Source organism: Ursus americanus, chromosome 3 (genome assembly GCF_024610735.1).
Source record: "Ursus americanus isolate L20-20 chromosome 3, mUrsAme1.1.p, whole genome shotgun sequence".
Classification (NCBI taxonomy): domain Eukaryota; kingdom Metazoa; phylum Chordata; class Mammalia; order Carnivora; family Ursidae; genus Ursus; species Ursus americanus.
In genome coordinates this window covers 14675087-14696740 of record NC_142129.1, presented here as the reverse complement: position 1 = coordinate 14696740, position 21654 = coordinate 14675087, and the positions used below count along the sequence as shown (strand labels likewise).

The window sequence follows — 21654 nt, the reverse complement described above, 5'->3', positions numbered from 1 at the left end:
TTTACCAACACCTCTTTGAGCACTGTCCTACCTTGCCATTTTATGAATTTAATTACACCTCAGGTCAAATCATTGTTTCTACAAACACAAGTATATAATATCTCATTATAAATGGAAAAGCCAATTCCTTAGCTGTTGTCACCAAAATTATTTTACTAGTGTTCTATTTATACAGCTTTTGAAACAATTATCCTGTCTCATTGATCTATCTTTTCTTCAATGGGGGCAGTTTTTTATGTTTTATGGGAGTAGTTTAGATATCTCATGACTGAAACCTAGCAATGTGACTTTCGTGGTCTCCTCCAGCCTTAGGATTGATCTTATAGTACAGTGATTTGTTCCTTTTCACCTGCGTGTTTCTACCATTCATGCCCTCCCCCGACTTCTTCTCTCAGGCCTAGGAGAAGGAGGCTTCATTGTCCTTGCTAAGGCAGTAACCTGTTAAACTTTCTCTACATTTTGTTAGCTCTCAAGCTCATTGTGTTCTCTTCTTGCCCAGGTTAAATAGAGTAACCAACATTTTCCCAACAAAAGTTAAAAAGCCATATGTAAACCTAGAAACCATTGTTCCCAGGAGCAGACATTCCTTATCACTTAGAACTTTTTCCAGGTTAGGATCAAAACAAAGACTCAGATGGATTTTCCACTTAACCAGTGTGTCGCATTCATTTACCTGAATAATTGAGAATTCATTATCAAATGCCATGTTGTGGCAAGAAATTTAATTTCACTCGCAAGAAAATGGAATTGACTTGTCTTCTAAAGAAATTGAAAGATGTGGTAGTTCCCTTAAATGTGGGGATTATGTTTTTATATTCCTTTATAATCCTCACAGCATTTGACACCGTTGGCTCTGAGATAGATAATAAATACTTGTTGAAGTAGTATTTCAACGGAAAACCAATTGAACCACAATCACTTGAGATAAGAGGATCATTTTTGTTGAGTTAATTTATCTCCTTTATGTTTCTCAGCCTCTGTAACACTATACCATGTAAGATATTAAAGGTTATCTTTTTAGCGATGTCATTCACATGGAAATTAAAAGTTAATTGTTCTCTTTGTTTTTTGTTTTGTTTTGTTTTGTTTTTTTATAACATGCCAACCCATGCCAATAAAACACCTCTTTTCTCAGATGGAGGCCAAAGTAAAGGGGACACTAAATTACCACGGAAATCTCAGTGACTTCCCAGCAAGCAATGGAGATGAGACACTCAGCTGGCTGATGGAATCTACCTGATGGGAAAGTCCTCATGTGGTCATAGGGCTGCTGTTCTGTCGATGTTTACATTCTCTCGTCCCAAGCACTGTGGTGAGGAGGAAAAAAGAAAAGAGAACGTTACTTGAGTAAAGCCAGGTGCAGGAGGAAGAAATGCTTTCGTGCAAAGTTAGTGACCTTTGGTCTCCTCTAAAAGACAAAGTTACCATATTAACTGACTTGAAAGAGACTCAGTTGTCAAACCCACAGAAGTACAAATTTGATTTTTCCCTGGGAGAGGAAGAAGGAATCTGAGGATTTGGGTATACTCCATCCATCCTGGGGGTTGGATCTGAACACTTGTAGACATAATTGCGTAATAAAAGGCAATATATCTGGAATTAGGCCAGTTTGTCAGGAGTAACAATCATGTCTATTTGAGTGGACTATGCAGCAAATTCGCCACACAAATTAATAACCCTGTGTCTGATACAGACGGTAGCCAAGTAAATACCCTCACAAATCCTGAACAAACTTGAATCTTCTCCAGTGTGTAGCAACTCCCCGTGTAAATCAGTGGACTAAAGATGCTTCAGGAAAGTTATTTTAGCACAGTGATATATATTATTAAATCATCGAGATTTTTAAAAGTCAAGAAATTGAGCCTGTTGCTCTTAACAGACGAAACTTAGATGTCCCCTTTTTGTAAAAGGGTCAATTAAATCTTCCATTCAGAAGCAGGTACTTAACTCTTCTTCAGGTGATTTGTGCATCTGGTATTGACTGGTTAATTCTTATTTCCATTCTTGATGTTAAAATGTGGCTTTGTTCACATTTTTCTCTTCAGAAATGGGGGATCTTTGACGTAGGGCTGCGACTTTGGTGCTCTTAGCCCTTGCAGGCCTACCACTCTGAACTGTAAATTTCCCCAGTTTCCCCTCAGTTCACAACTTCTGGTCTTTTAGCTAGTGGTACTTCAGGTGATTCTTAATTATCGATATAGACAGGTGTAAGTGTGTACTGCACATGCCTCTTCATTGGTCATTCAGATGGCATATATATATATTTTTGGAATTTTTAAGATAGTATTTTAAAGGGAGGAATTACATTAGGATCATTATGTGTACAAGGGATTATTTTTTATAACAATCACAATGTATTTTTACTCCCTGTATCCAGCATAGTGATATGGATTTGGAGCATTTGGGATCTTACAGCTTTATTAATATTTACTGAGAATATTGATATGTGAGTAAACCTGCAGATAATAATAAAACTGCTTAGTTATTATAGCTTCCTTATGCAAATACATATTCAACAAAGGATGTTAAGGGAGAAATTTATGGTTCTTTTTGGTTACATTTGATTTTTTTTTTTTTTTTTTTTTTTTGCCTCATCATTGGTCCTGTCTCTGTCAATCTCTTTCTCTCACTCTCTCTTTTTTTCTCCCTATTTAGACTTCTGAATGTTTTCAAACTGTACCCAAGATTGGTATAAGCTTGATCCGTTTGTAACAGACTAACCTAAAAAACAGCATCAGATCGGTAGTAGCAAGATTTGCATGTTTTCATTACAAGTTACCCTATACCTTTAAATTTATTCAAATAAGTGTATTAACGTGGCCCTTTTTTCCTTTTATAAGCAAAAGTCCCAAATAGCCTATAGGACTGAATGAGTTACCACAGATCTATTCTGATCTGTATTACCTGTATTTTGACTTCAAAGTCACATTGGCTTGCTTCATAGCAAAAAGTTAATAAGTAACTGAAAACTTTAGTTCCAAGAACTTGTTACAGTAAGGGCAAAGGATTATTTCAGAGGAATCATTTATATAATTACTTGCCTCTAAGAATTTAGCTTACCAGTAGAACAAGTAAGAATGTTGTGTCAACCCCAGTAGATACTTTGGAAGGATATAGGGATGCTGCCGAGAGGTTTGCCTTGAATTGAATATGTTTGATTAAAGGTTGTTTGGTTTATTTAATTAGGGAAGCTTACCCAATTCTTGAGTTCTTCCAATGTAGTATACCTGTTGCTTTTATCTAATTTGGAAGAAAAAGTCTTTGCTATTACTGTATAGGAGTTTGCCTTTGGGAAGCTAGCCTTGGTTTCACTTCCCACACCACGAGTCCGAGTGCGTATTAATAATCTCTCTTCCTGCTGATAGTTGTGCATATATTCATCTGTTTGTGTGTATACATAAATTTATTTCTTTTTAAAAATTCATTACTAGTTTAAGTCAGGGAATAATTTCAGTTTCTTAAATCCATCAGTTCTGAATCATGCCACGTGAAGATCCCTGATGATTCTTTTGTCTCCATTAGAGAAGAACAGGATTATCAGTTCTTCCCCCAAGTATTATTTTATAACTAACCAGTAAAAATATCTGGAGGCCCTTGGCTCTGAGAAGTCCATATATATGGATATGATATTCTATTCTCTTCAGTCTTGATTCCGTAAGGACTGCTGCCAGATCCCGCCCTCAGCCCCATACCACATTTTCACTAACTTATATCCGTTTCAATCAAGACTGCCCCGTTTTGTGTTGTACAGATGAAATAAGCATCCTTCTATTTCTTAATAGATAAGTATGATCAGAGAGCTCCTACATGTAAATACAGAACTATTTCTTTTCTAGATCATAACATTGAAAATGGTGTCCATACTTTATGGGCACCTGTCTTTACAGTTTTTCTTACTAAATACAAACATATAAATTGGTTATTTTTTAGCACAGAGACTTGTGACTCATACTGTATTTTTGCACTTAAAAGTCAAATTATGTTATTTTTTAAAATGGTGAGTAATCAGAAAGGATATAGAGCAATGTGTGTTTCTGAAGCGCATTAGCAACACCCCAATGCAAAAATAATCAGCACACTTAATTATGTCCCACTCAGCGGGATTCTTGATTCAGGAAAATTAAGCTGTTTGTTTTCAACTGTCTTGTGTTTTAAATTGCCTTCACTGATGTATAAGCTGTTACTGTACATACAAGTTAATCCTCAGTATTCACAAGCAATAATGGTCAGCAGAGTTGTCTTCAGAGATAGCAGTGCTGAGCCTCAGTTGGAGACTGTTTGGGAGCAAAGTGTCCAGCTCATTCAGAGCCTCCAAAATCAACGCAAGCAATAATTCCACTGTAACTCAATTATAATTCTTCTCCTATGCTTCTGAGATCAGAGGGTAAAAGAAATCATGGTCTTAAAAACAGCCTGAAGAAAAACATTTTGGAAAAAGAAGTGAAGTTAATCTGAAGTCACAAAATCCTGATATTCTGAGGAAATCAGAGGATTGTGTTCATACATTCTTTTATGCCTACCACCCCTTTGATGGATGTTGTTAGCCCAAATTACATTTTTTTTTTTTATATCACAGAAGTTGAATAGGATTTATTGCATCACCAAGGTAGGAGGAAGAACCGGGCACATACATGTTTGGATCCTGTGGGTTTGACACCTGTTTGAAAACAACTTACTGGAAAAGATTTTTATCCCAGGATTTTTTTTTTTCTTCCCAAAGCATATCTAAATTGTTTACTACCCAGGGTTGGAAAGGGCAGGCCCCTGTAGTCTTTCTTCTCCGGTTGCCCTTACCACACCCCTTCCCGCCTCTACTTGGTTCACGACAGTTTCTGAGATGGAAACTCTACTGTTATTCAAACTGCCATTGATTGTGAGAACTCTCTGTCCCTTGGGACCGTCTCCTAGAACTCCAGTTGTCTATCGTATTTGCTGCTACACTTGTACAATGAACTTTGCCTGTATTGGTCGATTATAATCTGATTTACAGTTCTTTATCTCTAGGAGGTTTTTGTCATATAGAGTTAGGATACTTTATTTTAGGAGTGTACCATAAAAGCACACTGGTCCCTGTATTCTTTTTATTATCATGTAGGTTTTGAATTTGTGTTGGCTTCTTTTTTGTTCGTTGATGTTTTGTTTCTCTTTGTTTTAAATTAGAAATAGCAGAGTGGGAAAAATCTATAATCAGGCCAAACTTGAGAACTTTCCCTGTGCTTCAGCACTAGAGTTTCTGCTGACCGTATGTTCTCAACAGGGGCACTTTTACTTTCTCTTGTGCATGTATGATTGTTCTGTTTTGTTTTTTGCTTTTGTAATAATGAAGCAGAAGAAAAATGCAGTAGTGGGTAAATGACTGATTACAAACATGTTATGCAATTTTATTTTATAAAATTGAAGGGGAAAAGTTTAACTCTCTGTAAATCATTTCTTAGCTCTGGTAAGATGCTTATATTACTCCTCTAAAACCTGCTCAGTTCAGGCCTTTGTCTTTGTTAAGTGCCTTTTTTTTCTTTCTTTTTTCCCCCTCTTGAAAGTGTTCTCAGATATCCTTAAGTACAGGCCAATAAGTCAGGGGATTCAGGAGGAAGAATCTCAAACTTGCCAATGTCATGTCATGCTGTCATATTCTTCCTTTTCTTTATATGTATAAGGATATATGTGTAAAATACATACATATATATGTGTATATATATGTATACATATGTAATATATATATAACTAGTAGCTGCTGTACCATTGCATCCTTTCCAAACACACCCCTTTCGATGTTTGCAAAACTTCTGGCTTGTTTATTCCATTGCTTTTAGTCAATTCAAATGGGTAGATTGGGAAATTGTCTTTACACGAGATGCTATCTTCCCCCTTTGAATATCTGTTTGTAGAAGTTAACAAAAATACATAAATATAATAAGTCATTTATTTCATTAAAGCAAATTTAGTGGACTCATTGACGATCCCCGGATGTAACCCACTGCTCTCTGCCCTTCAGACTTGGCAGGAGTAGTATTGGAGAAAGCATTGGAATAACAAGCATCTTTTGAGGGTCAAGTTGATAAAGGTGCGCTGTGGAAGGCAAGGCTAAAGACGCGGGGGAGCTAGAGTCAGAAGCTCGCTATTGTATCTGAGTAAGTTTTGAAGGAAGTTATTAACTTTGTCCACATTAAACGTGCATCGTATTTTCTTCTGGAAAATGATTTTCGAAGAATTCATACAGCTGCATATCTGTGAAAACGTTAATAAACTTAGTCTTCAGATACTCATGTAAACACTCATATAACCTATAGCATTCTTGAGCGATCTTCAGTTCTCTTTTCATTTGCCAGATAATTACATTCGGCTTAATCTGATTTTACGGCTATTTCGATTTCTCCCTTGAGCAGACTAGTGTAATCTTCAGTATCTAAGATTCATCTGTTTCTTGTTGAAAACAGACATGACACATAAAGGGAGACTAAGATGAACCAGTCCTCAGAGCCCAGTACAATATATCTAACAAATGCCCCCTTTTAAAGACATTTTAATTGGGAAGAGGAGACTGGGGCCTAACAGAGAGCAGCGGCTCCTGGTGGTGTTACCGGATAGCGAAGCGCGTATCAAGCACCTCAGCTCAGACGTGTTACTCTTGAATTACTATATTTAACAGGGGGAATATCGTTTAACCTTCGTGCCTCAGATTACCCATTAGAAAATTGGGTATAATAATATTCACCTACCTCCCAGGGATATCAGAGACTTTACTATTTCAAAAATACTTTGAGTTTTTCTAAAATGTCCTATATAATGAAAAAAGTATTACCATCTTTCCACAGAGGCTAAAAAATGTTTCCCTATGATGGGTATAAAAAGTACCATATGATTTTTAAGTTTAAAGAAAGATCACTGGAATTCTACTTTAGATGCATATTATTTAAACGTATTTGTGGTGGGATTAAAATGGTTAGTTTCAGGTTAACAAGGGTTGGGGGAATAACACTAAGTTTCTTAATTATAAGTAGTTTGTGTTTGTTTTTTTTATGATGTTAACACGTGTGATTTTTGCCAAGGTTGTGGAGCTACAGCTAGGTAGTTTGGATGATTGGTTATTGGAGTTGATAAATGATCCTGCAAGTTTTATCTGCCTCCCTTTTCCATCTTCTCAGTCTAATTTCCTTATATCACTTGTCTGGTGGTGGATAGCTAAGCTTTTAACCTTCGAAGAATGAATGGGCGTCTCCTCATTCTTGTACATCAGAGGTTGTGTACCAGTTCTGTCACTGCCGGTCTACCCAGCTTCGTGCCGATGGGGCAGGCACGACACACAGTCAGCTGGGCAGGAAAATGGGAGGGGGAGGCAGGATTCACTTCTTAGCTGGGACGCTGGGTGGGAGGGGGTGGGGTAGAAGGAAACATGTTTTGCCCATCTCTGAGGAAAGAATGAAGATCGTTTTATCCCACCTCTCATCCTGGCATGTTAACTAGTGATACTTAGAATTTTCCTTTATCATTTCAAACACCAACAGCAACAGGAAAAATGGATGCTGCGTTTGTAGTTGGGGCTAAATGCTAAGCAACAGTTGTTAGAGAGTGTGTGAAGACTTAAATTACAGCACATATTCAGGGTCAGGAAAGAGAATGTAGAGGGTGAGGAACAAATTACCCAGCTCACGTGAGTCAAGAGAAAGCACCAGGCCCAAGCAGACAAAGCATCTGGGTTAATTCCCACAATCGGCCAAGGCCCGTTTAATCTCCAGCGGTAGGACGTTTTTGTCTTAAAAATCACTTTTTGGTTTTTCTTTGCTTTTTTCAAGATAAGGCCTTAGTTAGTAATCTCTAAATATCAACTATGCAGATAAACTTACTCTCATTTTCCACATTTTCCCTCTTTTTCCATTCTTCAAATACAGCTGTTAAAGGACTTCTACCCAAAGAAATAAGGCATAAGGATTTTGTTGAATGTGTGTTTGTTCCTTTAGGGAAAATTAACAGAAGCATAAAACAGGTATTTTGTGTGTTCATCTATCCTAAAATGTGAACTTTGTATTCAAAAATTTAAGTATAGATCCTTTTACTGGTGCAAAACTGTAGTGAGAATCATGGAATGTCTTTGGGTTGTTAAGATGAAATCATCCCAGTGTTCAGTTCTGAGAAAGTTCTAGATTCTGTGGCACAGTGTTCAGGTTTGTAGAGCTGAACAGTTGGTCAGACTCTAATTAACAATAGCTTTGAATATTTGATGTTGAATTCCTTCTTTCTTCCTTCTTCTTACCTCTAGTTTGAGCTCTAAGCTAACCATTTCGTCAGCCATGGCTACACTAGAATACCAGTTGCATTTTGTTCAGAGTCCGGCGAGGAAAGGTTAGACTTTCACCTCCTTTTCTCACTCACTCTGGCTGTCTTTCCCGGGTCTCCACTGCGTTCAGAAGTGAAGACTGCAGGCATAGTCCAGGACACTGTTCCGACGCTGTTCCAATCCTAGCACAGACTCTGACAGGGACTCGTAGGATTATCATCAGACTGCCTTTGAACAACTTGATAATAAAGTACATTTTTCTCAGATACTCCCCAAGTATCATTTGCTTGAAAGTAGCTATTTGTGATCTTTAATTTCTTCATACTGTAATTCTTTAACTTCTGAATCTTTCTTACATATTGCCATTTATAGTGGGTTAGCAGTTTTCTGAATGGTTTCCCAAACAGGTCAAGGATGCTTTCAGAAACTTCAGTAGTATAATAAAAGGGGTCTATATGTCCAGGATTTGGAATCAAGTTAGTTCACTGGTGACTGGACTTGTTTTTTCTCTTCTCCCTTGTATTAAAAAACTAGATTTCTCTACTACTATACAGTGTGGTTGCTACAATTCATGGCTCCTCTTGATACTTTTCAAGGTTATTCAAAAGAGATGCAGACCTTTGTTAAGGGCTCTTATTTCTCATAATACTCTGCCTTGCTTATTTTCATATACTTCCCCTGGAATAAACCTGCTTTGCAAAGGTCTGCGTCACACAGGCCATATAAATTCTTAGAACCAGTTTTATGTTCCTCAGAAAACTCTGTACGTTATTTTTTCCCATTTTGCTAATGATAATATAATTCTATTTTATCTTAAATCTAGTTTTAAAATATTTTATAATAGAGCACTAATGGAACCCTAATTGAAATACAGAAAGGATAACTATTACTCAAGATAACTTGGAAATATTTCTGTTTTCAAGTTAACAACTCCATCTACCCTCTAAGCACATTTAAGAGTCAGCAGTAACCGAGACCAGCCAGTCGGCTTGTTTTTCTGTGTGACAACCTGCCTTTACTTTGTCAGACCTTACCTATCTTGTACTCTCTGTCCTTGCGGCCATAACCTTTCCTCATTTTTTTGCTGTTCTGTGCTGTTTGCAAGGTTTGTGTGCCCTGGACCAGCACATAAGAGTTTTTCTTTCCCATGCCTGCAAAACTACCAAGGATTACCCTGATTTTGGCTAGGGACACTAAAAAACAAAGAAGTTATTCTCCGCTGATAAAAGTATTGCTGTTTTATATAGTTAGTTAGAAAGTTGGCCATCTTTGGCCGACTTTTTAAATCCTGGCTATGCCTACATAATTAATTACGTATACCATCTGAGACCTTCCGATAAGCAAGGGGCCTCTCCACCAGTAGAGGCAGGTTTCCAGCCTACACGTAATTTCCTCTGATCTATGGCCAGCCACAGAAAAGATTCAAGCTTTGTACTGTCCTTTTGTTGGCTGTCATTGAAAAATTTTATTATAGAAAGTATCAGAATTATCAAATTGTCCTTAAGAAGAATATGTGATCTGGGCCTTGCCCTTGTATTTTGCTCACTAAAACATTGTCAAGCTTAAAAGAAAAGGAAAAGAAATCTCTGGCTGGTGAGAATTTTGTGCCCCAAATAATATGTTAATCAAAGTCTACCAAGGTAACTAAGTGATGGTGTTTTCTCTCATTTATTACGAGCAAGAAAGTTTATTTGCAGTTGTAAAATTATTGTGGGACTGCAGACCTATTTGTTATAACTGATTGGGAATAAGGATTCTGATTTTTAGTCTGGGTAAGCACATATTTCCAACACTTGTGGTATGAATTTTGATAAGGGAAAGACTTTTGTTTGGTAATAGACGGGAAAACAGGACTTACTGATACAGTGAATGTTCACTCCGTAGAGGAACTTCCCTCCAGGTACACATCTTCCTCTTTCGTTAGCCGCCTCCACACTTGACAGAGATGCCAGCATGTTCCACAGCCGATCTTGAAGGAAGGAGCCCCAGTAATTGCAGCTTCTCGGGGTGAAGGGCACTGACGGCTGTCTTGCATTTGTTTCTAGGGAGGTGCATTTTTGCTAACTTGAAGGGATATACTGTATTTTAAATAAGTGTGTGACTTAATATTTTGGGATTTTTTTTTTCCTCCTTTAAAACTGGACCTGAACACAGCTTTGAGTTGATATTTGTAATAATCTCAGGACCTGAAAGATTGTAGCATTTAGTGTGTCTTAAAAATTATGTACTGTACCAGCCATGGATTTTTGTAAATATTACCTGTCTCCCTTTTTTGTATTATTTTAGTAAAAAAAATAATAATAAATTTAAATAAAAGGGGGTGGCGATGACATGTGAATGGGTGTGGGTGTGTATGTGTGTGTGTTTGTATAAGGCTCTTTTGAGACGAACTGGTGCTTGTTTAATTTCCGGCTCTGATTAGAGCAGGAATATGGACAAACTGCTGCTACTGAAGCCTGCACTGAGCCTGGGTATTTCCATTTTGTCTTTCCCCGTGGGTGACTGAATATGGGCTGCCAGGAAATGACCAAGAAGTTAAATTCTTCTTCCCGCTGCCATCTTGCCTTTGCATTCTCTGTTCTGCACACCCTTTGAACTTCAGTGGTAAAGCTTTCCAAACTCTGGGTGGTTTGCTGGTCTCTAGTTTTTAGAGAGCTCTTGTCACTATTTTCTAAGAAGAAAGAAGGACAGGTAAATTTTTTTAACCAAAAAATAATCACACATTTCATAAACCCTGATGAATTTTGGATATGTGAGAGGGCTTAAACATTCCTAAATATGGACCTGTGAATTTAGTAAATTAGCCCCATGGATATACTCCTTCAGTGCAGGGAATTTTTTTTTTCTTCTCTTCTTTTTTTCTTTCCTTTTTTTTTTTTTTTTTTGCAACAGCCTTGCTCATATTCCAGGTGTAGCTAGCAAACCCCTGTTTTAAAGCAGGAGCCTTATTTGATTCAGTGTAGATGTTTCCTGTCTATTCTTCTGTGACAGGACTTTTACATGAGTGTTTTTTTCTTTTTGTATGTGTTATGTGTTGTATTAAATAAAGAGGAATGTACATATTATTCTCGTGTCTGTTGTATTATTTGGCTAACTTGGGTTTTAATACCTCATTCTTACCCGTAGTGGTTGAGTATCTTGTCTGTATTGTGCTGTGTTGGGCACTATCAGAAACAGAAGTAAAGGGCAGGGTCCCCACCCTGAGTGTATTTACAAACACTTTGCAATCTCATGACAAGTTAAAAGATAACAGTTCAAAATTTGTCACAAAGGTGTGGTCCGTTGCTGCCTGACATATGAGTTCCGAGCAGGGAAGAAATTGGACTGGAGAGATCTGGGAAGACTTTGTCAATTGGGTGGCACTTGAGCCGGGTCTCAGAATAGTGGGATTTGGCTAGGAAGAAGGAAAAGGGAATGTCTGAGCAGAGTCAGGAAGAAGCAGGAAAGAGACTAGGCTGGTGTGAGGTGTACACTGGGATTAGTAGAAGCCAGCGTGGGAGTCCTGGAACACAGGCTCACTAGCTTCTTCCTTTGGGTTATAGGGCACGGGCGCGCGTGCGTATGCTACCAGGGTCAAGGCTTGAAATGCAGATTTGGGAATTATCTGCAGAAGTGACCATCCTTGGGGCAGCTGGCTGGCTCAGTTGGTAGAGCATGTGACTCTTGATCTTGGAGGAGTGGGTTCAAGTCCCACATTGGGCATAGAGATTACTCTAAAATTTTTTAAAAATAAAGACCAAAAAAAAGAAGTGATCATTTAAATCCTTACTTGTAGAAGACTTCTAGGAAAAGTATTAAAAAGATAAAGGGTAGAAAAAGAAGTCGACCTTAGAGCTCTGGAGAAGGAGTGGGAGAAAGGATGAAGAGATAGAAAGCAACTTGTCAGAGAAATTGAGCAGTTTGTCATTTACAGGTTTATGTGTGTATATGCATAGAAAATACGAAAAAGGACATACACCCGAAAATATAAAGAGTGGTTATATGAGTGCTTTTTCTTTTTCCTTTTACTTACATGTATTTTTGGTGCTTTATCGCGAAGATGAAGAACTTTTAAAAGGGACGGTCCCCCTGCATGGGGGAGGAGGATAGACTGCAAGTGCTTTTACTAAAAAACTTTTAAGGACAGATTTGCCAAAGCCAGTTCTTGGGAAGTAATAGCCCCTAAAGATACCTGTTGTTATTCGACTGCACTCAACTATGTTATCGCCATCTTTAAATGTGTATTAACATATTAAAGGTGTTATTGCAAGCAAAAATTTTTTTCTTTTTAATGTAGGCTCCATGCCCATCGTGGAGACCAATGCGGGGCTTGAACTCATGACCCTGAGATCAATAGCTGAGCTGAGGTCACTAGTCCGAAGCCCAAACAACTAAGCCACCCAGGTGCCCCTGTAAGCAAGATATTTTTAAATCTATAATTTCCCCAAGCTTATTTGACCATGGAATTTTTTCTTCATGTAACTCCAATTAACAAATTATATAATAGGCATGTCACTTAGAATCCATGCTAGTAAGCCTTAGCTCTGATCATTCAAACTGGTTCTGTTTTACTATTTATTATATTCTGCAGTTTTAGAAAAGTTTCTAAGAAGATACTTGGCTCAAGGAGTTAAGGATTTCAGAATAATAACCTTTAGAGAGCCAACAAGTAATCCGGTAAAGAAATGCAACCAATCTTCTAGAGTTGAATGAAGGTCAGGTGTCCCGAAGGTGGGGTTTTTCAAAGGAGTATAGAAGAATACATGGAGCAGGAAGTTTTACACTGTCCATGTAGGCAGGAAATTGTGTCAGACCTGAGCTCTGGGACCGGAAAGTGGTTGGTAGGACACGGGTGCACGGAACGGCAACACAAATCGGTGATGGAGTTACTTTGTTTTTATAAGTTGATTCTAAGAGGGAGATGGATTATACAAAGATTTCTGTGCAATGATGTAAAAGTTTGAAACAGCCTAATGCCATGTTAGGATTGGTTAAGTAAATAAAAATAATATTAAATAGAAATTTTTAAAAATAAGGAATGGCCAAGATGTCCAGGCAATAAGAAAGAGCAGTTACAAGTGTAAATGCACGTAGGCACAGAAAAATATATAGGAAGACCTAACACTCCCAAATCGAAAGAGTGGTGGTATGAGTGCTTTTTCTCAATCCTTTCACCTAAAAGTATTTTCAACAAACGTGAATGACATGAGAAACGGTTTTTTTGTTTGTTAGTTTTTAAGAAAAAAACAGGTGGCCTTGGTTGAAAAAAGGGAGAAAGAAATGGGAGAAGGGAAAAGAAAAGACCTTGTTTCTTCTACTGAGATCCTACTAGATCCCAAAATTGGATCTGTTTTGGAGGGAAGACACACTGAACTGCTTGATTTAAAATAAAGAGTTTTGGGGGCACCTGGCTGGCTCAGTAGAGCATGCAACTCTTGATCTCAGGGTCATGAGTTCAAGCTCCACATTGGGCAAGGAGCCTACTTAATTTAAAAAAAACATTTTTTTTTTAAAGATTATCCTTGCACTTGGAAAAAAAAAGTACCAAGTACATGGGCATACATTTAGTGCAAAGCATGTCTTTCCTAGCCATGGTTCCTATTTCTTTTTCTCAGAGCAACCACTGCTACCAATTTCTACAGTTATAAGTATAAATATATACCTGACTCTTAAACATAAATTTAGCAAACATACCCTGCTGTACAGTACCTGGCTTTTTTTCCCCTCAGTTATCTTGGAGATTTTTCCACATCTGTACGTGGGGGTCTGTTTTGTTCTTTTTGGCGGCTCACAGGGTTCCATGCTTGTGGTGTCACCACTGTTGACTGTATCTGTTTTTAATTGATGAGCATTGAGATGACTGTCTCCAGGCAAACTGTAATATCCCGTGGACGCACATCGCGCAGACAGAAGTGCATTCTGGCATAGGTAATAATGACTTGACATACTAGATCTGAAAGTCAGTGTCTGGAATCTTTGATGTTGCTTCTTTTCCAAGTAAAGCTTTGAGAAACTCTTGAGAAATGTTTGGTTTAAAAGGGTTTTGAACATTGGAAATCAAAGCAGAAGAGCTGATTCTGTCTGGGTGCACCGTGGGTTGAATTACATGGCAAGTGAGATCATGAGCTTTTTCGAAGGACAGCCCCCTCTGATGCCGGTATCCTCTGGTATGTCATGAGGGTCCTTACCTCGAAAATGATGCTCTCCCCCATCAGTGTGTGCCTTGACGTGGCTTGGTTTTTCTGTCTGTATATTTACCTCTTCTGTGTCCCTTGGTCTGTCCCTCTACCATTTCCCCACTATCTTTTTCCTAGTAGGTGGCGTAGCATGAAGGAGAACAGGCTGCCATCAGACAGATGGGTTCCCAAGGCCCTACTATGAAGCTGTGGCACTAATTTAGACAAGATGCTTAGCTCCTTTTAGCCTGTTTCCTTAGTTCTACAGTGATGATACCCAATGGTGGGGGCGCGGCTGAATTAGAGACTAGATGTGGAAAGCACCTAGCATAGTGCCTAGCACATACGAGCTAATTAATGGTGGCTGTTATTCTCTCTCTCTTCTGCCTTTTTTCTTAAATTCATTTCTTAAATTCATGCTTCCTCTTGCTCTCCTAATTTCCCAAACTATAGAGGTGAAGCCCATTGTGTTTTTAAAAAGTCTTTTCTTTTTTTAATACTTAAAGTACAGAAGTGGATTAAACAGAATTCTTTGATTGCAGATGTCAAAACCCTGGCTTAAAAAGTAAGAGAAACTTCTCTAAAAACTAGTCTGTTAAACAAAACAGTAAAGGGAATCTTTTGGTTCATATAACTGAGTAGTCGAGAGGTAAGCCTCGTGTAGGTGAAGCTTTCTCCAGTGATTCAATGTCAAATTTAACCCTGTCTCTGCGCTGGCATTCAAAGCGTCAGATTTCACAGATAGCCCTCTGACAACTTCAGGCTCTCTCTTCATAGCCAGATGGTCACTCCAGCTCCAAACTCTATGAATGTGTTGTATGTAGTTTACTTCTGCGTTATTGTACCTCAAATGCACGCAATGCATTAACCAGGGGCCTCAATTCATAGCACATGGTCATCATCACTCAGTACAAGAACTCATCCCCTCACTGTATTATAAATTCAGTTTCTCCTTCCTTCCTTAGTCCCCAGTCCCCTGTATCTCATAGGTGCCCCCTGCCATCCATGTATACTTCTAAAATAGTGTTATTTCGTGCATATACACATTTGATTCATACAAATGGTCTGGGGCTATAGATCTTGCTGTTTCCTACTTTTCTCATGTTCCTTAGATTTGTCCGTGTTGCTATGTGGACAAATTGTGTGTTGCTTATCACTTCATCGTATTCCGCAGTATATACCCACCACATTTTACATATCTGTGTCCTGGAGGTAGGTACCTAATTGCCTCCAGTTTCTCACTATCACAAGAAAGGCTATGGGTAGTCTTCTGCGAGTTGCCTGTTCATCTCTGCTCATTATTCAATTGCATTTTATCTTTTTGTTGTAGATAACGATCTTTTACCAGTTTTAGATGTGTTTGATATTTTCATCTGTAACCTCTCTTTTAACTTTGTCGATGAGATCCTATGGAACAGAAAATCTTAAATTTAACAGTCAGATTGATCCATTTGTTTACATGTATGTGTTGAGGGGTTTGTTAGATTTTTCCCTACCCCTAGGTCACAAAGATATCCCCCTACACTTTCTTCTATTAACTTTATAGTTTTAAATTTTATCTATAGAGGTTTTTTAATGTATTGGTTTCTGGGAACTCTACAATTGTTGCTTTTATGAACGGTATGCTATTCTCCATTTTATATTCTAATAGTATTTACTGGTCTCAAGGAATGCTACTGGTTTCTGAAAGCTGAGTTTGTGTTCAACAAGTTTGCTAAAGTCTCTTACTCAAATAACTCATTTGAGGATTTTATTAGCTTTTCAATGGAGATGATCATATAGTCTACAAAAAATGACAAGTAGGGGTGCCTGGCTGGCTCAGTCTGAAAAGCGTACGAATCTTGATCTCGGGGTTGTGAATTCGAGCCCCATATTGGGTGTAGAGATTGCTTAAGTAAATAAATAAATAAACTAAAAAAAAAAATGACAGTATAATCTCCCCTCCCAATTCTTTCACTTTATTCTTATCTTAGAGCATTAGACTGGTCCTTTAGTACTATATTAAAGAGTAATGGTGAAAGCGACATCTTTGTTCCTTTGTTCCTTATCTCAATTTTCTCCATTAAGTGTGATGTTTATTCTAGATTTTTGGCATATAGTTTTTATGAAGTTAAAAAGTTCTATTCCTAATGTTCTGGGACTGTTGAGCATGAGTTGGATTATATCAGGTGCTCTCCCTATAACACCAATAACATGATCAACACCTCCAGAAAATTTCTTAGAAATGTACTCATAATTTTTGTATGCTTATAATCTTTGATGTATCTTTGTTTTCCTCTTTCATTCTTGGTTTTGTTTATATGCATCACGCCCTTTTTCTTTTTCAGTCTTGCCAGTCTTATTCAATCTCCAGTCTTACTAATTTTTCAAGGAACGATGAATTTTATTGGGTACATACATGTTCATTATGGTTATATCTTTTTGATCTATTGTTTTTTCCACCAATATATAATGTCCCTCATTTTTCTTTATGATTTGTCCTAATGTTGTTTGATATCCCAGGTATCTATATTCTGAATAATATTCCATTGTATGAATATATCACATTTTTATTTATCCATTTAGAAGTTGATAGACACCTAGGACGTTTGCACATTTTGGATAGTACGAATAATGCTGCTATGAACATTTTTGTACCGTAGTCCCCCCTTATCCAAGTGGTATATGTTCCAAGACCACCAGAGGATGCCTGAAACGGTGGATAGTACTGAACCCTATCTACACTATGTTTTTTCCTATACATACATACCAATGATAAAGGTTAATTGATAAATTAAGCACAATAAGACATTATCAATAATAACATAATAAAATAGAACAATTATAACAATATACTGTAATAGAAATTATGTGAACGTGGCCCCTTTCTCTCAAAATATCTTATTATATTGTACTCACCCTTGTGATGATATGAAACAATAAAATGCCTACATGATGAGATGAAGTGAGGTGAATGACATAGGCATTATCATGTAGCATTAGGCTACTACCCACCCTCTGACGATGTCAGAAGGGCGATCATCAGCTTCCAGACCATGGCTGACCATGGGTAACTGAATTGCGGATAAGGGGGACTACTGTACAAGTTTTTGTGTGGATGTATGTTTTCACTTCTTTGGGTATGTACCTAGGTGTGGAACTCTGCTGGGTCATGTGGAAACTCTCTGTTTAACTTTTTGAGGAATCACAAAACTGTTTCCCATGGTAGCTGAAACATTTTGCATCTCTACTAGCAATATAGAAGAGCTTAAATTTCTCTGCGTCCTTGCCAACCCTTGTTATTTTCCATTTTCTGATGATAGCTATTGCAGTACGTATAAAGTGGTACTCCTCCTTTTGATTTGCATTTCCCTAATGCCTCATGGTGTTGAGTATCTTTTCATGTGCTTATTGAGTACTTAGTATATTCGTATAATTATAGTAGATAGCTAAGTATATTAAGTATAAAAGTACTTCCTCAAGGAGAGTTTCCAAAGAGACTTTGTGTTGTGACCTTTCTAAGGCCTTGCATGTCTGAACTTACCATTTTTGCATCCTCACATTTATAGAACAGTTTAGCTGGATATAATATTCTAAGTTATTTTCCTTCATCACTTAGAAAATATGACTTGATTGCTTTTTCGTCTCCAGTGTTTGTTAAAAAAAACGAATGTCAGTCTAATTCTTACTCTTTTGTGGGCTATCTGCTCCTTCTCTCTAGCTTCTAGAATTTTGTTTTTGTCTTTGATGTTCTTCAATTTCACTCTAATGTGTCAGAGTTTTGTTTTGCTATATTTATTCTGTTTGGTGCTCCATGAGACCTATGTATTGGAATCTTTTTTATCTTTAATTTTTGAAAGTTCTTATGATTTCTGTAACTATTCTCTTTCCTAAATCCGTTTTCTCTCTTTCTGGGACACATATTGTAGAGATATTTACATTATTATCATCATCATCATCATCATCGTCATCATCATCTCTTAAATGTTCTTTCATATTCTCCATCTCTTTCCAGTACCTTCTGGGAGAATTCCTTGAGCTGATCTGGATCATTATTCATTTTTCAGCTATGTAGCCATTCTTGTTTTTATCCAATCTGTGGGGTTTATTCACTATTACATATATCGTACCCAGTATTTCCATTCGATTCTTTATAGCTGCTTATTTGTGATTATCGTCCTCCTATCTCGGGAAGGATCTTTATTATGCTTATTTTAAGTTCTTGATTTGTCTTGTTCTCTTCTGGTTTGACTAGTACAGTTTGTTCCAGTTATTGTCTCTTTTGGTGTGACTCCACTCCTCAAATAGCTGATTGTTTTCACTTGTGAGCTTGTTTTTTCCAGGGTTTATAAACAGCTTTCTTAGCTGGGGATGTATCCTAAGGGGAGAGGCCAATGTGGGGCCCAGTTCTTAAAAGCACTGGGTTGGGAGCCTCAAAGGGCATTTCCCAGAGCTAAGTCCCAGGCACCAGAGTCAGAACTTGACCCAAACTGTGGGTCCAGTCTTGTGGTTATTGTTTTCTGCCGACTTGCTCACAGTGGCTTATTTCTGTATGTTCGGTGATTTTTTATTATATATCTCTAAACTTTGTAACTTCAGCTATGGGCGTTCTTTGAGGTCTACATTTAAAGTATGTCCCTCTAAAGAGTTTTTGAGTTCACTTTTTCCACGCTCCTAGGAACATTACCAACCCAGGACAACGTCAAACTAAATGTTAGCTTAAGGGTTTCAGGGCCTCAGCGGCAGGATGAATTTCAACCACAAATGCATGTGACTGGTTATTGCTGGTGGTTAGGAACTCTTACAGAAGGTTCTCCATCCTGCTATCCCACCCTGAGCTGAGATTAAAACAGAAAGGTCTCACGGCTCCTGGCTGGTTCAGTCAGTAGAGCATGTGACTCTCAATCTCAGGGTTGTGAGTTTGAGCCCCATGTTGGGTGGGTGTAGAGATTACTTAAAAAATGAACTCTTAAAAAAAAACAAGAACGGGAAAGTCTCTTCTTAGTGAGGTCTGGGATAATTTTTTCATTCCCACCAGTGAGGTCAATTTTGGGGGTTCCATCATTTTGTAAGAGTTTTTTAATAATTCTTTTTTTAAAAAAAGATTTTATTTATTTGAGAGAGAGAGAGCAGGAGCAGGGGAAGGGGCCAGGGGAGGGGCAAGCTCCCCGCTGAGCAGGGACTCGGAAGTGGTGTCCTGGGATCATGACCTGAGTCGAAAGCTTAACTGACTGAGCTACCCCGGTGCCCCAGTTTTGTAAGAGTTTTTGATCTGACCTCCCCCCCATGCTAGTATGAGGCTTTCCTTCCTTTTGATGGCCTACGGCAAATTGAAATCCAGACTCTAGGCCACCAGGGATAGACAGATCTCTTCAGGGCAAATGCTGCTGTCAGTGCTTACTTTCCTATTCCAACTCCTTTGTCACCTCTGGTTATTCTAGCTTCTTTACTGTCAGCTCTGTCACGCTTTGAAAAAGTGTTTTTTTGTGTGTTTGTTAAAATCTCACCCAGTGATTACAGTGTTTTATATTGAGAGACTTCTCTGCACATCTAATCTTTCATAATGTCAAAAACAAAAGTCCTATATATATGTTGTATAAAACAGTTGATATCCATATGTAAATATATAATATGTACATATCAATATTTAATATAAAATTATAATGTATATGCTATTTATTACTGAATTCCATATTAACTGTCCATTCGCAGTCCGGTTCGTAGGTCAGACTACCGCGTGTCGCCCGCAGTGCATCCTGTGTCCTGGTGCAAGGACAGGAGTTCCATGAGGAGGGGTTGACAATGGTAATTTCATGTACTAAAATAGGACTCTTTCTGTGTCAGTTTCACCAGAAACCCCAAAGGCTGAGGACAAAACAATAGGCACCGAGTGTGTCCACACTCTAAAGGGAGGAGGAGCTAGATCACCCGTGCAGCCCGTGCTAAGAGATCGGGAGACGGATCCTGGGAAGCATTAGCTCCACACTGGCAAGGCTTAGCTCGGCATCCGCCCCAGGCGATGTAAGAGAATGTGAGAGGGTTTCTTTGGAAGTAGTTGTCAGTATGCTGGATGTTTCCCTTCTCCCCAAGAAGGAGAGGGTGGGGGTGCTTCCTCTTTGCCTCATGCCAAATGAGGGGGCACTTCAAGTGGACCCTTGGAAGAGCTTGACACATCCCGTGGAGTTTGAGGGACACGGCGACCGGTGTCTGACTCACTCCTAAAAACCTAAACTCTTCAACCCTGAACAGCTCTTCAAACTGTCGGGTGGCTAGCTCCTTGAGAAGGCAGAAGAGGAGAGACGGCTGCATTCGCAATGGCTTGCACGCCCGATATGGTTTTCAAGAAAGGGAGTGAGGTGTGGTCATTTTAAGGAGGAACCCGGCTGAAGGGAACCCCTGGAGGGATGAGATGACACCAGCAGCGGTGGGGAGGCTGGGGTAGGAATCCTAAGGAACCAGAGAAGGCGTGGCCTGCAGGGGAACTTCTGGCAAGAGATCCCCAGGGATGGACAGAGTCTGGAGAACCCGTGAGAAAGCACGTGTCCGGAAAGCAACCCTGGAATCTGCTCCTCCCAGAGGACACTAGCACCAGGTGACACGTCTGCCGCTCGAGGAAGGAGAACAAGGCCCAGAACAGCAGCCACTGGGAAGAGATAGTGTGTGAGAGGTCAGAATGACACTGACCGTGACCCCCCTTCTCCCTCAGACTGCCAGGCTGGGGAAGGGGAGAAGTTTAAAAGTAACTGACATGTGAAGTTTCAATAAATGACCGGATGACACTTGTCAACACCCAGGAAAAGAGACTATTTCTGAAATGATGAGAAGGAGGAGAACTCTTCAACCTGTTTGTTACTTTACAGAGACTGGAAAAGCCAGCACTTTCATCGAGGCAGAAGGAAAAACAAAGCAGCAGGGCAGGTTTGTAGGGGCACTCTGAGAACATAAAGTCGCTTTCTCTTTATACCTGACAGGTCTAGCGTGTTCCACAAACAGGCTGCATCTGAGGAGCGAAGAGCAGATCAGGCAGCCGGAGAGGTTGGCCGTGTCCTCCACCTCTCCCTGCTCATTTTTCAGCCTACGGCAGTCTCAGCCAACAACACGGAGTTCTACTGGGGTGAAGTTTGGAGTTTTAATGTTATATGGACTGGACTTTTTTTAAAACCAAAGAAAAAAGGCTAATCGTCCTGTTATCTCTTGGAATAGCTGTGTGAACCACCCACAATCTCATGCTGGAGAGGAAGAATTCAG

At 38.8% G+C, this 21654-nt stretch overlaps 1 protein-coding gene across 4 annotated transcripts in view; it reads left to right on the top strand.

The window, feature by feature from the left end:
• Positions 1-11337, top strand: part of UBN2 (ubinuclein 2) — a 76119-nt gene extending 64782 nt beyond the window's left edge. For all 4 annotated transcript variants that reach the window (XM_087860796.1, XM_045792546.2, XM_045792545.2 and 1 more), the window contains one exon: positions 1136-11337. In XM_087860796.1, the coding sequence (XP_087716922.1) occupies positions 1136-1185 (50 nt within the window). In that variant the 3' untranslated portion in view covers positions 1186-11337. The remainder of the gene's footprint in view (positions 1-1135) is intronic.
• The last annotated feature ends 10317 nt before the right edge of the window (positions 11338-21654 follow it).